The following is a 17,559-nucleotide window of genomic DNA, read 5'->3' on the forward strand; positions in this document are numbered from 1 at the left end:
GGGGGGTGCAGCTGTGCCTTTGCGTGCGAGGATGTATCTATGTGTATGTGTGTCAAGTCCTTGTGTTCTGTCCAAACTCTGCCCGTATAAATGTGTGCCTCTATGGAAGATGCTTCCTCTCAAGATCCGCACCCACTGCAATGTTCCCGAAATTGCCCTACAGTGCTTTTGAGCCATCCCACACTTTGTATTTCCTGATGGTGTGTTCTTAGTTTGCATATGCAGGGCGACTGTGCCTGATTGTTGGTATTTTTGTACAATATGCAAAACGTTTAAATAAATTCTTTAAAAAAAAAAAAAACAGTTAATGGCCCCCATTTCACACCCACTTCATACTCACCCTCTAAATGATCCTTTAATTTATGACCCAAACAGGATAGGTATCCAAGACCAGCTGTGAATCCCACAGAAGTCACAGGATTACTGCAAACACTAATGTTACCTCATGAAAAAAGTCACAAGTGATCTTACAAACATCCCTCAAATATCCAGCAATAGTGAGATTTTTCACAATGGTCCCAAGTTTGCTGTTTGCAACTTTTCTCCCGTAGAAAAGCATTGAGGTCAGGCGTACATTATTTGTGCTTTTACATTTTGTACATAGTGATCCTGTGTGACCATGGATCCTTAGCCTAAAATCTATTCTGTGCATCAAGCAAGTTTTACCATACACACTAATTGTTAAAGATAAAGTTTAATTATCAAAACCATGACTGAGGACAACAGGCCATTTTTACAATAAAAGTTGTACAAAATGTTACATTCTCAAATGTAGGAGTTAGAAAACATACAGGTAACCTGAAACATCTTACAAAGCAGAAATTATCCTGAGTTGGTCCTTATTCAATAGTTCACAGCTTGATAGACAGTAGTTTGGTGTATCACAATCCTCAGGTCTATGGGCAAAAGACAGTCATGGCCAGAAAACTAGGCACAATTTTACAATGTACAGTATATGGCACAAAGTCACAACTTATGAGTGTAGGGAAAACCCCATAATGGTAGTAGTATGTAACCAATCATTTTCCAGTCAAAATAAGAATCAAAATCATTGCTGCTTTCTTCTAATAACAGGACAAACACAGTGCTGTTCCTGGGGGGGGGGGGGGGGGGAGTTAGTTGAAGATTGCAGTCTAGCACTAGCTGTTTTTTAGTCCAAGAGAACCCCTTAAATGAACACAAAACTGACAGGCCTGAATAGGTGGAGAATGACAGATCCTCTCAGTAGTGTTCTTTGACTTCCTGTGTCAGGCTCTGCCCCTAAGGCCTACACCAGGGATGGGGAACCTTTGGTCCTTCAGCTGTTGCAAAACTACAATTCCCATCATGTCTGGGCAGCCGAAGCTTTACCTTCGGCTGCCCAGGCATGATGAGAATTGTAGTTTTGCAACAGCTGGAGGGCCGAAGGTTCCCCATGCCTGGCCTACACTAAGAAACAATATAAGTTTTAACTAGAATGTTCCTTCAAAGGGGGTTATTAGAAAAACATAGCTACAGTGCTTTCTTGCAAAAACAGCACCACTCCTGTCCTCAGGTTTTCTGTGGTATTACAATTCAACTCCATTCATTCCAGTGGAACTGAACTGCAAGAATTACACACGAACTGGAAACAAGAGTGATACTGTTTGTGAAACAAAGGGTCTGACCCCTTTAAGTTAGAAACTCACACAAAATAATCAGCCATGTTATAGAGACAGAAAACCTCTAAAGCTTCTAAAAATAGTTTTTGATATAAAGGGTATTCTTTTAAATCAGCCAAAAGTGGGAAGAATTTACAGTTCTAGCAAAGCGAAGCACTTAGGCTCGGCTGTCTCCTTGTCAGTTCGTTGCCTTTGAACTCTGTGACGCTCCACTCCACTCCGGGTACCTGGAAAATCTGGATCCAATCCTTGGAAACTTCTCTCAGTTTTTCTAGGACTGAATCCAGGTTTTCCAGGCAAGAGAGTAGTGGCACAGAGTGGATGTACCACCAGAATGAATGGAGCCGCGTCATACAGGGGAGGGAATTCCCTCCCACTGGGGGCGACCCGGCCCACCTCCAGTGCTTGAGCACCGGCCGGTTCCGATGCATAGAACGGCACTGTGCACGGGAACTGAGCCGCGGTTTGAAAAACGGACCGCGGCACCGGCTTCCCTGTGCCAGCGCTGTTCGATCTGTTTGTTCAGATTAAAGAAGATGTACCTGGTGGTACATCCTCTTTAAAGGCCGTCGGCTGACAAGCCAACAACCGTGTCTAGTGAAGCTCTTTGCTTTTACTGTATATTTGCTCATTCCTTACTTGCAGTCGCTACTAAACTATAGGACATGTCAAAAGATTACAGTATATTGGGTGCATTAGCATCTTGAAATAGTTTCTGGTTTATAATGGTTTTTTATATGATGACCATAAGACATTTTTAAAAATAATCTCATCCATATGCAACCTTTTATAGTGCCACTTGCTATGTATTCTGAAGGTGGAGCAGGAGGTAGACCACATATAGAAAGACTTCAGTCATGTCCACATGTTCATGGCTTGGTATGATGATTCATGTCTCTCACTCAGTCTTAGTAGGCAAACCTCCTGTGTTCAGCATAGCCAAGCTTTGTCAGGTTGTCTTGACAAGCAAACTGGATCATAGGTGGAGGGCCACACATGAGTACTAGTGGGCTGTCTGAAGGTGGAGGAAGGTGCTTCTTAATCATGTCAGCTGTGACAAAGCCAGTTCCATGCTTCCAACCTGAATAAAAGGCATATGATCATGAATGTGATAAAACTTCCAACCTGCTGTACTCCGGTGTTTCCGGCGGAGAAAGAATAGAGCTGCGGGTCATGTGTCGCCCCGTGGCTCTATACAAAACAAAGGAGCCTAGGGACGATCTGAAGCTCATCTTGGGGTGGGGGGCAGAGGTCAGACTCCCCCCCCCATAATCTCTTGCTTGTTTTAAAACCCCTTTAAGGATAGCTTCACACAGGACAGATCGCAGCAGAAATCTTGCTGCTGGCTGCATCTGAGGCTCCTGTAGGTCGCGCGCAGCCAATCAGTGCATGGCCCTGCTGCAGTCACACATTGGCTGCGTAGGACCTCCGGGAGCCTCAGATGGAGCGCGTACCAGGTAAAGTATGGTCCAGGTGGCAGGTTAAGGGGGGCGGCATTTACAAGTATGCAATCACATTGAAAATTACACTTTGGTATCCGCAAGGATTTCGCTGCGAACTTGCAGCGTGAAATCCGCTGCAGATGCGGTATGTGTGAATCTAGCCTTTGGCTATGTTCACACTACGTATTTTTCCATAAAACTACGGCCGCTGTTGCTGATTGCAACAACGGCCGGGGTTAATACGAAAAAATGTTACCTTGCTGTCTATGGAATCCTGGCAGGAGCGTATACACATAGTATATAGAGATGAGCGAACCTGGAGCATGCTCGAGTCCATCCGAACCTGAACTTTCGGTATTTGATTAGCGGTGGCTGCTGAAGTTGGATAAAGCCCTAAGGCTATGTGGAAAACATGGATATAGTCATTGGCTGTATCCATGTTTTCCAGACAACCTTAGAGCTTTATCCAACTTCAGCAGCCACCGCTAACCAAATACCGAACGTTCAGGTTCGGATGGACTCGAACCTGAACCCGGTCCGCTCATCTCTAGTAGTATACGCTCCGGCGGAGATCCCTAGTGGCGCCGCAAATAACTGACATGTCAGTTTTCTGCGGCCGCTATTCAGTGAATAGCGTCTGCAGAAAACCCTGTCAGTGCACACTACAGAGAGAGTGGCTCCGTCCGCTTGCTCCATAGTGTGCAGTAGGGAGTTCTGATGCAGGTGCGCACAGATGCGCCTGCATCAGAACTCTGTGGCTGCAAAGATCATCTTTTCGGAAACCGTCCGCTCCGTGAGCCGGCTGGGTCACTGAACGGACGGTCTCTTACGCTGTATGAACATAGCCTTAATCTGTAAAATCTGTAGTAGGGTCCCCCATCTACAAGGTACCAGGGCTTGGGTGTGATTGTCGCATTCACAGACTTTATAGCCGCAGTCCTTTTTATACTGACTATAAAGTGGAGCTTTACATTACAACCTTCTTAATTCAATTACCTTGAGGCGGACGGTCCAGAGTGTAGTAAAGTTTAAACTGATCAGGATGATTCTTGGCTACAGTTTCCAGTTCTGATCTGACTAAAATATCTTCTTCAGTCTAAAAAGATCAAGAATGATTTCGTTAGTTGGGTGGGAGCGGGAAACACACTGGCATGTACCAGTAGGCTATGTTCACACAGTTTTGGGGAAAGTTTTTGTAAAACAATTGCTGACTTACGCCCAAATTATAACTAAAAATTGTCCAAGAAACATGGAAAACGTTGTATAGCAAGAAGTCCACTCGATCCTGTAGTGTCTAATACAAGCAGCACTCCTGACTAGTGTTGAGCAAATCACAGCTACACTTTGATAGATCTGCTTAACCCCTTAAGGACAGAGCCAATTTCGATTTTTGCGTTTTCGTTTTTTCCTCCTTGTGCATCAAAGGCCATAGCACTTGCATTTTTCTACCTAGAAACCCACATGAGCCCTTATTTTTTGCGTCACTAATTGTACTTTGCAATGACAGGCTGAATTTTTGCATAAAGTACACTGCGAAACCAGAAAAAAATTCAAAGTGTGGTGAAATTGAAAAAAAAAAACGCATTTTGTTTATTTGGGGGAAATGTGTTCTTACGCAATTCGCCCTGGGGTAAAATTGACTGGTTATGCACGTTCCTCAAGTCGTTACGATTAAAACGATATATAACATGTATAACTTATATTGTATCGGATGGCCTGTAAAAAATTCAAACCATTGTCAACAAATATACGGCACTTAAAACCGCTCCATTCCCAGGCTTATAGCGCTTTTATCCTTTGGTCTATGGGGCTGAGTCATTCTTTGCGCCATGATGTGTTCTTTCTATCGGTACCTTGATTGCGCATATACGACTTTTTGATCGCTTTTCATTACAATTTTTCTGGATTTGATGCGACCAAAAATGCGCAATTTTGCACTTTGGGATTTTTTTGCGCTTACGCCGTTCACCGTACGAGATCAGGAATGTGATTAATTAATAGTTTGGGCGATTACGCACGCGGCGATAGCAAACATGTTTGTTTATTTATTTATTTGTTTACTTTTATTTATAACCTGGGAAAAGGGGGGTGATTCAGACTTTTATTAGGGGAGGGGGCTTTTTTTGACAACAACACTATATATTTTTTTTTACATATATACTAGAAGCCCCCCTAGGGGACTTCTAGTATATACACTTTGATCTCTCATTGAGATCTCTGCAGCATAGATATGCTGCAGAGATCCATGAGATCGGCACTCGTTTGCTTTCGGCTGCTGCAGCCGGAAGTAAACGAGTGCCGAGCCGGGGACGGCGCCATCTTGGAGCGGTCCCCGGCTGGCTTCAGAAACGGAGATCGCTCCTCCGGGATAACATCCCGGAGGAGCGATCTCCGCCACTAGACACCAGGGAGACGCTGGATCCGGTAATCGGATGCAGCTGTCATGTTTGACAGCTGCATCTGATTACTGTATTAGCGGGCACGGCGATCGGACCGTGCCCGCTAATACCTACGGTCCCGGGCTACAAGTGGCACCCGGGACCGCCGCGGTTCAGAGCGGGGTCGCCATGCGGCCCCGCTCTGAACGCCCTTACCGGCAATAGGGCGTACCTATACGCCCTTTGTCGTTAAGGGGTTAAAGGGGTTATCCAGCGCTACAAAAACATGGCCACTTTCTTTCAGAGACAAAACGACTCGAGTGCAGCTTGCAATTAAAGAGGATGTACCACCCGGGCTGTGATATTGAGATATGCATACCATACTGTCGGCGCTGACTTGTACAATACCCTGGTGTGGAGCATTTTTCAATTAGCTGCTTGGACGCCGTTATTTTCGCCGATAAACGGGTATGCAAGTGAGCCGGGGTGAAGCACTGGAGGCGAGCTATTAAAACTCATCTCCTCCCACTGCCTGTGACGGGCGCCAATTCCTCGTATTACGCACACCTCCTATGCGAATCTGGCAGGTCCTACAGTGTGCCCCACAGCCCGTCTCCTGTTTTCGGCCCGGTCACTCTGTCATCATCCCGAGTGCGGATATCAGAGCGGGGTATGAGTGCTATTGTGCAGACTCATACTCCGCTCTGATGTCCGCACTCAGGATGACGACAGAGTGACCGGGCCGAAAACAGGAGACAGGCTGTGGGGCACACTGTAAGGCTGTGGGGCACACTGTAAGACCTGCCAGATTAGCATAGGAGGTGTGCGTAATACGAGGAAGCGGCGCACGTCACGGGCAGTGGGAGGAGATGAATTTGAATAGCCCGCCTGCAGTGCGTCACCCCGGCTCACTTGCATACCCGTTTAGCGCCGACAGTATGGTATGCATATCTCAATATCACAGCCCGGGTGGTACATCCTCTTTAAGCTCCATTCACTTCAATTGAACTGAGCACCAAAACCCCGCCCAAGCTGGAGACAAGAGTGGGTCTGTCTCTGGAAGAAAGTGGCCATGTTTTTGTAGCGCCGGATAACCCCTTTAACACTACTCCTTAGGATCCCTTTAATTTCATTTCCTCCATGTAAAGTTGTAGTACATAATAACATACTAAATATAAAGCTGCTTTTGTTCCCCACCATTACCTGATTAGCAAAGATGAGGTAACACTTAGTGTCGTCTTTTGGGTCCTGGGTAATGTGACGGATTAGCTGCAGCATAGGCGTAATGCCTAAGAAGAAAGAAAGAAAGAAAGAAGAAAGATTCATTGTAGTTTAAGGTGTGAAAGCTCATGCACAGAAATACACATACCCATATTTTCCGGCGTAAAAGATGACTAGGAGTATAAGACGACCCCCAACTTTTCCAGTTAAAATAGAGTTTGGCATATACTCGCCATATAAGACTACCCAGGGGCGTAGCTAAAGGCTGATGGGCCCTGGTGCAAAATTTTAGCTTGGGGCCCTCCTGCCCCCCATCCCACCTGAGCTGGCGCAGTCAGGGGAAAAAAACATTATATCCAATTACTCGAAGGAGACGCCCCCTAATGTGCGACCGTGTCCTAATGAACTGTCCCTCTCATGTACCGTGCCACTGCCTTTACCTCTTGTATTGTGCCACTGCCGCCAACATGAACTGCCAGCAGGACATGATGGTGCTATCGATCACTGTCATATATAGAACAATATCAATTCTTTATGGCATACTGTACTATAAGTGGCATACTATATTACAATGCTGTACTGTATGTACCATAGTATACTAATCAATATGTATCTTACTATACTTTATAACACTTTATAGACTCCACATAGCATACGGAATACAGCATATACCAGGGATGTCAGGACCCCAGTCGCCGGAGCAGGGGGTGAGGGGTTTCCTATTGCATACCTAAGCAAATGTGAGGAAGCTAGGAAGATACCTCCTTATCACCACGGCCAGGGGAAATAATGTTAGTCGACCTACCAGGCTGAACAGCCAGAGCACGAGTACTGGAGCTGCATTCACCACTCTGAGGATCCTCCGCTCAGCAGGCAGGGGGCGCCGAGAATAGATCAGCCTGCAGCTCTCCTGAACTAGCCGCCATAATCACAGCTGCTTTGGGAGAGTGAAAGAAAGTGGTGAAGGGGCCGCGGGTCCCCCCAGTGTAGGGGCCCGGTCGCCATGGCGACCTTTGCGACTCCTATAGCTACGCCACTGAGACTACCCCTCTTCCAACACACACCAAATTAATAAAAACCATCAGACAGCAATGAGATCTGAGAGGCAGAGGGGGAGGGACAGTAATACAGGTAGGATACAAGAGCGGCCAGACAGGTGAAAGATGTGTGTTTTTCTGGGAAAAGCACCACTCTACCGTATCTCTTTTTTCCTTACCCCGGATGCCTGCAGCTTGCTCTGCCCTTCATACGGTCGCCACATACAGACGTTTTATAGCTCCCCCCACTGTATGCGGTGACCGCAGATTCTCCGGTCCGGTTCATAAAGTTTTCATCACCCGCCCTATGAGATGACACCTGGCGTATAAGACGACCCCTAACTTTTGAGAAGGTTTTCCTGGGTTAAAAAGTAGTCTTATACGCAGGAAAACGCTGCAAATACAATTATAGAATAATAATAATAATGTTATAAAATGCTCACAAAATACTACCACACAGTGACAACAAAAATAGCCATGTTGAACATACATTACTGCGGCCCAGTGGCCCATATAATACTGCCATAGCATGCCACAACAACTGTGTGGCACCCAAATAATACTTCCATACACAGCCCACATAATACTGCCATACAGTGCCACAGATAATTAAAAAATTAATAAAGTAGACAATATACAAATAGGCACCCTCACCGCCAAATAAACCGGGAAATCCACATGACCAAAGCACAATATAAGTAAATATAGTATCCAATAGGACTGGCCCTATCAAATAGAAACATAGAAGATTGTCAGCAGAAAAAGACCACTGGGGCCATCTAGTCTGCCCTTTTAGTATTTCCCTTCTTATTATCATAGGATAGATATATGTTTATCCCAGGCAGGTTTAATATACAAGTCACAATAATTAATAATGCCCAAAAAAGAAAAAGAAATCAATCCATGATTTGAGGTGCTATAGTCCGGCAGTGTAATTATAAACCTGCGCCATACAGTGCCCCATTGTATCACAGCCAGATACTTTAGGATACCTATAGCAGTGGCCCATGATATCCTCCAGCCCAGGGCTTACATATCATATAATATGTCTATTGTAACTTTGACAGATGGTTGTGTACTGCATATAGGTTGACCGTTTGTTTCTTATAGATACAGCGCTGTTTTACACAGTTACGTGCTTTGCTACATGAAACTCTGCCAGGACCTTTAGCCCAATACAAACATCAAAGAGCTTCATGTCACCTGTCACTCACAAGGCTTATGTGACTCTCCTGCTGTCTATTCTTCTGTTAGCAGTCGGGTGTCAGTGTATTTATATTATATGAATCGCTGAGATTATATAAAGATATATTTCAGATTAAATATCCCACTGTATTTATTTCTGAGAGAGTCCTTTCCATCTGTAATGAATAATCAGTACTGAGCTATCTAGATGACATCCATGAGATTACATAAATGGTAGCAGAACCATTCATGACCTCCATGTTCCTGTGCTATCTGTGCTAACTCTGATCCCAGCCATTTAACCCCCTAGATCATGGTTCTCCAAACTGTGGCCCTCCAGCTGTTGCAAAACCACAATTCCCATCATGCCTGGACAGCCAAAGTTTTGGATTTGGCTGTCCAGGCATGATGTGAAATGTAGTATTGCAACAGCTGGAGGGCCGTAGTTTGGAGACCCATGCCCTAGATGTTGCAATCGATAGCAACCATGACTTTGCACACATCTTAGAGACTCAAAGTATCATTACAAAAAGTCATACAGTAAAAAACTTTTACTATTTAAAGATAAATCTGAAATAGAAAATACTGCTGTATATAAATGTACATACATAACACATACATAATAACAAGAATATAGCACTTACCAGTCCCCCCTGCAAGCATCCCAAGGTGCTTTGTGGTCTTAGTCTGAGGCTCAGACTTTTTGTCTGGTCTGATCGCAAATTTACCTGAAACAAAATCAGAAGTACGTGAAAATAAGAAAGAAGGTCAAAGTGGCCATATTTATTGACATAAGGGATATCACTTCCATAGCAATTTCCAGATACTGGGCATGGAAAATGCTCTGCTACATGGCGTGTGTGGGCTTCTCCATTGAAGTGTATGGGAGGTATGAAGATAAAGATGCTCTTACACTTCAAAAGTGAAAGCCATGTGACTGCAGCGCCACCTCTTCTCATCAGGATCAATCATCAACTACCATACAGGGTGGGTGGTAGTAACAACAGGGTCCCAACAGGGTTGGCGTATTTTTACATAAGCAATTCCCTGTTCACTAATAAAAGTTCATACAATATAGTTTTAGACCAGATAGCCTACCCTTTCCTTTGTAGACCAGAAGACCATTCGGACCCCGAAAATCAATAGTGTCCCCAATCTTCAAGCTGTCCAAATATTGTGACATTTTTCCTCCATCTGGGAATTTAGGGTTAACATTTTTGTAGTAAACCTATAAAGACCAAAAAAGAACTTCATACTTCATCCTCCCACTACACTGTAGCTAAGTTTATATAGACTGCAGTGTATCATGGGATATGTAACATTTACTGTATTAGTCTATGGACCAGTGCCCACAATGCACTGGTAACGTGCTCCATACAGACACCGCAACAGTAGGGAGTGGTATAAGTAGATGTGAGAGCTAATAGGAAGTCACTAGACCTTGTATGCATTTATAGATATGACTTGAGAAAACATGGCCTACTACCTAGGACTGAAACATTAGAGAATCTATGGGAGCTCCAGCATTCCCGTATTTATCAATAGTCCCAAATTGGCCAGGTCATACCTGGTGTAGGACTTCTGTAGACTCTGCCTAAACTGGGTGTTTCGGGAGCACCCTCATGGGGAGAGTGCCTACGTCCCAATTTTGGCTTTACATCGCAGAACAATACTTTACCTTTACAACAAGGTCAACATAACCCTTCACTTCATCACTAGACACTGGGGTGTACGCCCGAACCACTAAGCTGCCATTCACCTTTGCCGATAGGTAGACATGTTGCCCTATGAAGACAATATAAAGTGTTTGAAAAGCTGATACGCTTTACTAAGATTGAAGATTGATCGGACTGGAAAGATGGGTTTCATTATACCCAATCCTTTTCAATAAGGAATGTGCTACTTTTTAGTGTTACTTACCAATAGGAAGCCCCAAAATGTGCTCCGATGAAGGGAGGCCAAATCGAAATTTCTTAGTGTCATGGCTGATTTCCTAAAATAAAAATAAATAAATAAATGTACTAACAAAAGGAAGACCTCTCAGACTCACAGAAAGACTTTTTTTTTTTTTATAAACCAGGTGACTCCATAGGTGGTTGAATGATGGCAGCTACAAAGAAGGACTTACACGAAAAATCTATATATACAGTATAATGTCACAGGGTAGTATTTAGACAATGCGAAAGGTTTTGTCTACATTGGGAGTATTGGGCCTTGCTTTTTTTTTTTACAACCTGCAATATTGGTGAAAAGGAGTCATATCTCAGAGATACATCCATATACATAAAAAATTCAAAGGTAGCTGCAAAATTGCTCATTCCTCTCCATTGGAGAGATGATTCTCCCCCGACTCTTACGGAGTGGATAGAAAAAACACAACAAATAGCACGTCTTGAAGAGCTTTGCAGCTGGGAAAATGGCTCCCATGAAAAATATCTCACCATTTAGGCCCCTTGGATCACCTTCTATAAGAGATACTTGGCCTCTTCTTCCTCCCCTTCTCCCACAACACAGGTGTTGCCATAGTCTCACTATTATTATCAATCTAACAATATGTTATATCACTTTTTATAATTATGCAGTGCTGGTTGTGCCGTCTCTTTCTTTCTTTAGTTTAACTCCTAATCCTTATAATAAGGCCTTATGTCTTTAAACCCCTTTTAACATAGTTCCTATATCACTATGTGCATCAGGTCTTTTTAGCAGTCTTCTGCACAAAACTTCTTGAGAGCATTATGATTAGCTTCACGATTTTGCATGGTCCTGCGCGACCTATATTTTATTGGCATGAAAAAAAATAAAATAGTGTGAAAAGAGCGGCTGCTGATCTACCCTCTCCTGGTAAGAAAACACCATTCCTGGCACACTTATTGTGACCCTGTGGTTGTCAATATTATGTGTGCATGTTGGTTGGCAGTTATGAAATGTCTGGGGATCAAGATTCACTGGTCAAAATTTATATCTGAGGGCACAGAGAAAGAATTCACTTCCTAAAACAAGGCAAGGCAAGGGGGTTAGTATTATTGGAAGGACTGGCCTTAACTGGTTGGGCACCTGCCATGGATTCTACTGTAGTAAGGGCACTATTCAGGGGGCTCTCATCTCCTAACTGTAAAGATTCTACATGTGTCAAATTTTTGACAACCAATCACAGCTCATTTAGAAAAAGAAAAGCTGCACTGTGATTGGATGCTATCTGGGCGAGAGAAAAAAAAACAGACACATTGACAGATTGATACATCCGGGAATTGTGTTATGGAATTGTCTTTTCAATGTATCTAAAACTGGAGCGCTTCTGCACACTATGATAGGGCAACATGACAAGGCAAGGTGCTCTGCATAATGCAAGGAAGAAAGCGAGCATAGTACATTACCTGCTTCTCAATAAGAGGCAGAGGATACTTGGCGCTGGGATCTAGAAGAGTGACCGGACCTTTCTTCTGCTGAGAACCCAAAGATTTTATAAGGACTACGAGGACAGACACACCAACTACAACCAGCGCTATCAGCACATTGGTCTCCTGGAAAATAAGAAAAGAGCAAGAGACACACAACATTATTAACTCTCTATTTAGAGAGCTGGGAGCTCTTAAAGGGGAACTATCAGCAGGTTCACACAAACAAACCTGCTGATATCCCTCTGTAGCTCTGTATCTGATGATTGCGCCGCTATGCTTCTTGTCTCTGTTGGCCCCGCTGTTTTTGTTCAGTTGGAGTAAGATTGAAAATTCAAATGTGAATACCACCTAAGGGGATTACCCACCTGTTTTATTTTTGTACTTCCTTTTGAAATGCAGCTATACAGATGTTTTCCTCATCTAACTGTAAATGAATTTTTCTAAATGTTTTCATGGTTTGGTTATAAACCCCCTATCTCCTCGCTACAGTAAATTGCTGTTATCCTACACCTCCATGCTGTGGTTAGCCCTTGGTGGCCACTTGTAACTCATCATTGGTCTGAGTGATTTCATACTGGTAAATGCCTGTACTGTCGTGTGACACACCCTAATAAAAATGTTTTTGGGGAAAAAAAATGCACACAGCATGTGCTTTTCAGGAGCACTAGGAACCAGAGGCGGATTAAGGGTACCATGGGCCCCGGGCAGTTCAGAAATTATGGGCCCCTTTTAACCACACCCCCTCTAGCCCTGCCCCACCTCACTAACCACGCTCTAACACACTAACAACTAACTACAGGGGCTATAAAACATGTCCTCAGGCTATGTGAACTATAAATGCAGGGCTTTACTGTGGCCATGTTTAGCATCCCCCTATATAGTATAGACCCGTCTGTGTAGTATGCCCCATTAATAGCCCCCTCTGTGTAGCACCCGCATGAATAGCCCCCTCTGTAGCACCCCCATGACTTTCCCCTCTCTTTAGCAACCCATTTGAATAGCCCCCTCTCTGTAGCAACCCCATGAAGAGCCCCCTCTGTATCACCCCCATGATTAGCCCCCTCTCTGTAGCAACCCATATGAATAGCCCCCTCTCTGTAGCACCCCCATGATTAGCCCCCTCTCTGTAGCAACCCATATGAATAGCCCCCCCTGTAGCACCCCCTATGAAGGGCCCCCTCTCTGTAGCACCCCCATGAAGAGTCCCCTCTGTAGCACCCTCATGAAGAGTCCCCTCTGTAGCACCCTCATGAAGAGTCCCCTCTGTAGCACCCTCATGACTAGCCCCCTCTCTGTAGCACCCCCATGAAGAGCCCCCTCCCTGTAGCACCCCTATTATTAGCCCCCTTTCTGTAGCACCCCCATGAATAGCCCCCTCTGTAGCACCCCCATGAATAGCTCCCTCTCTGTAGCACCCCCATTATTAGCTCCCTCTCTGTAGCACCCCATTATTAGCTCCCTCTGTAGCACCCCCATGAATAGCCCCCTCTGTAGCACCCCCATGAATAACCCCCTCTATGTAGCACCCCCATTATTAGCTTCCTCTCTGTAGCACCCCCATGAATAGCCCCCTCTGTAACACCCCCATGAATAGCCCCCTCATTATTAGCCCCCTCTCTGTAGCACCCCCATGAATAGCCCGCTCTCTGTAGCACCCCCATTATTAGCCCCCTCTCTGTAGCACCCCCATGAATAGCCCCCTCTGTAGCACCCCCATGAATAGCCCCCTCTCTGTAGCACCCCCATTATTAGCCCCCTCTCTGTAGCACCCCCATTATTAGCCCCCTCTCTGTAGCACCCCCAATATTAGCCCCCTCTGTAGCACCCCCATTATTAGCCCCCTCTGTAGCACCCCCATGAATAGCCCCCTCTGTAGCTCCCCCATGAATAGCCCCCTCTGTAGCACCCCCATGAATAGCCCCCTCTCTGTAGCACCCCCATGAATAGCCCCCTCTGTAGCACCCCCATGAATAGCCCCCTCTCTGTAGCACCCCCATGAATAGCCCCCTCTCTGTAGCACCCCCATGAATAGCCCCCTCTGTGTAGCACCCCCATGAATAACCCCCTCTGTGTAGCACCCCCATGAATAGCCCCCTCTGTGTAGCACCCCCATGAATAGCCCCCTCTCTGTAGCACCCCCATGAATAGCCCCCTCTCTGTAGCACCCCCATTATTACCCCCCTCTCTGTAGCACCCCCATTATTACCCCCCTCTCTGTAGCACCCCCATTATTACCCCCCTCTCTGTAGCACCCCCATGAATAGCCCCCTCTGTAGCACCCCCATTATTAGCTCCCTCTCTGCAGCACCCCCATGAATAGCCCCCTCTCTGTAGCACCCCCATGAATAGCCCCCTCTGTAGCACCCCCATGAATAGCCCCCTCTCTGTAGCACCCCCATTATTACCCCCTCTCTGTAGCACCCCCATTATTACCCCCCTCTTTGTAGCACCCCCATGAATAGCCCCCTCTGTAGCACCCCCATTATTAGCTCCCTCTCTGCAGCACCCCCATGAATAGCCCCCTCTCTGTAGCACCCCCATGAATAGCCCCCTCTGCTGAGCAGCGTTCATATGAAAAACAAAATAATAAATGTAAACTCACCTGTCACATCGCTCCCCAGCAGTATTTCTTTCTGGTTGAGCTAAAGAGCTATTTCGCTCTCCTCTTCTGGCCTCTGCTCCTCGCTTCTCCGTGCTGGTGTGAGTTATGTGATCCGGCCCCTTTAACCCCCCGCCGCCCGCAGCTGTTGTTTTTTAGGACAATAACTGCATCACCTGCCGAACAGATCTTGGATTAAAAGCAGCTATCTGAAGGTACAAGCGGTTTGTGGGGGGCAGATTGTGGGTACAGAGTCACTTTAAAGTGTCCTAGTCACTTTAACAAAACTTTTGGTCAAGGGACTGGATGTTCCCCAGCTCCCTGCAGAAGGGCCAGTACATTTTTGCAGTACATTTAAGGTATCCGTTTAATGGGGAAAAAATGGATGCAAAAAACAGATGCATTTGCGTGCATCCGTTTGAATTCCGTTTTTCCATTGACTTCCATTATAAAAAAAGAAAAAGAATCAATACAGATGTTTTTTTAGACAAAAAGTAACCATTTAAAAACAGATCCATTAAAAGGACTGCAAAAATATTTTTGATATACTTTGGTATACTTGAACCCTGCCATAGTTGTAGAAGTTATCTGCAGTCTGAAAGAGGAGATAAAGGGGGAGATGGTTGCACAGGTGAGCTATATATATATATATATATATATATATATATATATATATATATATATATATATTATAATATTAGAAAGCAAAATGAGTGCAGCACTCTGCAAAAATTGAAGCTGTGGGTGCCAGCAGAACGCACCCCTGCGACCACAGGTGCTGAGTATCTAATAATAGGAACACTGCGGCACTCTGAAGTAGTGAAAAAAACTTTAGTGGTTTATTGTGCCTAAACTTGCGACGTTTTGACCTCGCTCTGAGGTCTTTTTCAAGCAGTGACTTACGTTGAAATGTCGCAAGTTTGTGCACAATAAACCACTAAAGTTTTTTTCACTACTTCGGAGTGCAGCAGTGTTCCTATTATTATATGTAGATCTCTGCGTCTGTAATGCACCCATACAGTATACCTGTATAGAGAGGTATTACAGCACTATAAGGAGTACTATTACCAGAATATAATCTCGCAGGATTAATCCCCAGATACACCACAATAACATTCTCCCAACACATTCTCAGTATTGTTTCTGTAATACAACACTGATATTCAAGATGGATCTACTCCCCAAAATGTTAATCCTGATAATATTCACATGTGCAAAGCCTGACATCATATCCCAATGTACAGTGGGAGCTTTCTCCCCTCCTCTAGCAGTAGACAATGTGCTGTCAACATCCATGTCCCTCCCATGGTCTGACACCACCTCACAACCCTAATGGAGCCAATGGGAGATCATCCCTCCCTTTCCATACATCAGACCAGGAACACCCCCTGGAGCAGACATTGAATGAAAATCACTCACCTCAATATACTGACTAAAGCCTGGAACCCAACCTTTGCATCTATCTATATACAGATGTAGCAGAGCTGAGGTTGTTGTGAGATTCTGTAAGAATCAATGCTTTGCAGATAGAGAAGATGCACAGGCAATAGTATACAGTATTACTCTTTTCACTGCTATAGAATATAATTTATGTCATAACCTAACCGACTACTTATGTTATAACAACATTCCCATACATAACATAGTGCTATGTAATAGAAACCCACACATAAAACATGTCACTGTTATGTAATGAGTTCTATCAAAGGTCAAAGTCACCTGTACTATTCCTGACAAACTCAGCTCTGCAGTACACATACATCTAAACATTATAATACATAGATGCATAGCTGGCATGTGCACAAAGGCAAAGAAAATCAATGCAAAACACAGATAGAAAAATGTAAAGCCATACAATAGAGGGGCTAAGCCAGAACCTACCATGGTATGAGCACTGTCTGCTTCTTGCAACAGAAGACAGCAGGCAGGTGCTGCATGAGAGTCCTGATAGCAGTGTCTCCCCTCCCATCCAGGCCTAGCACCACCTCCTGCACTGGGGCATGGGGCCCTGCTACTGCTACTACAAAGTAGGACAGAGGAACTGAAAATCTAAGAACATGTATTCTGACAGATTGCATGCTGAGGCTTGTAGTTCCACTGGATATGAATGGAGTTCCACAGCAATGTGAATGGAGCCTAATGTAAGGGCTGCAGGTACATATATTTCCACAGTTTACACCAGCTATATATATATATATATATATATATATATATATATTTATTAGTGGTGCCTTGGATTACGAGCATAATTCGTTCCAGGACTCCACTTGTAATCCAAATCACTCTTAAACCAAAGCAAATTTTCCAATAAGAAATCATTGAAATGTAGACAATTAGTTCCACACCCCAAAAATAATTTTTTATTGTGAATAACATGCAAAGCAAATGAAACAAATAGCTGAATATGTCATATTATAAGTTACTGTAGAGTATAGCAATAAGCATGTGGAGTATAGTGCATAGCAGGGGTACTCAACAACTTTTAGGCTGCATTCCCACATTCCGTGATCCTGGCGGATCACGGAAGTGTAGTAACAGCACCGCACGGCTGCTCCATTACAGTGCGGCGCTTATGAATACAGTCTCCCCCCGCTCCCAGCATCTAATTACAGATGCTGTCCGGGCGCGGGGGGACTACGGTACATGCATTCCACGTCCG

General features: G+C 44.6%; 1 protein-coding gene across 1 annotated transcript; it reads right to left on the minus strand.

The window, feature by feature from the left end:
* Nucleotides 1-678: 678 nt before the first annotated feature.
* CYB5R2 (cytochrome b5 reductase 2) lies at nucleotides 679-16,858 on the minus strand. Its single transcript, XM_069965812.1, has 9 exons — nucleotides 16,782-16,858; nucleotides 12,278-12,424; nucleotides 10,824-10,896; nucleotides 10,582-10,688; nucleotides 10,002-10,131; nucleotides 9,548-9,631; nucleotides 6,664-6,749; nucleotides 4,079-4,178; nucleotides 679-2,721 (listed from the first exon to the last, which is right to left on the minus strand). The coding sequence occupies exons 1-9, from the start codon at nucleotides 16,782-16,784 to the stop codon at nucleotides 2,549-2,551; spliced, it is 903 nt and encodes a 300-aa protein (XP_069821913.1). The 5' UTR covers nucleotides 16,785-16,858; the 3' UTR covers nucleotides 679-2,548.
* Nucleotides 16,859-17,559: the final 701 nt, after the last annotated feature.

This window comes from Dendropsophus ebraccatus, chromosome 4 (genome assembly GCF_027789765.1).
Source record: "Dendropsophus ebraccatus isolate aDenEbr1 chromosome 4, aDenEbr1.pat, whole genome shotgun sequence".
Lineage (NCBI taxonomy): Eukaryota > Metazoa > Chordata > Amphibia > Anura > Hylidae > Dendropsophus > Dendropsophus ebraccatus.

Excerpts from the sequence above, each read along its gene's own strand:
- CYB5R2 (XM_069965812.1), bottom strand. Across the intron at positions 10,897-12,277 it reads TGCCTCTTATTGAGAAGCAG|GAAATCAGCCATGACACTAA; the intron begins GTAATGTACTAT and ends TTTTTATTTTAG. Across the intron at positions 6,750-9,547 it reads GATGCTTGCAGGGGGGACTG|GCATTACGCCTATGCTGCAG; the intron begins GTAAGTGCTATA and ends CTTTCTTCTTAG.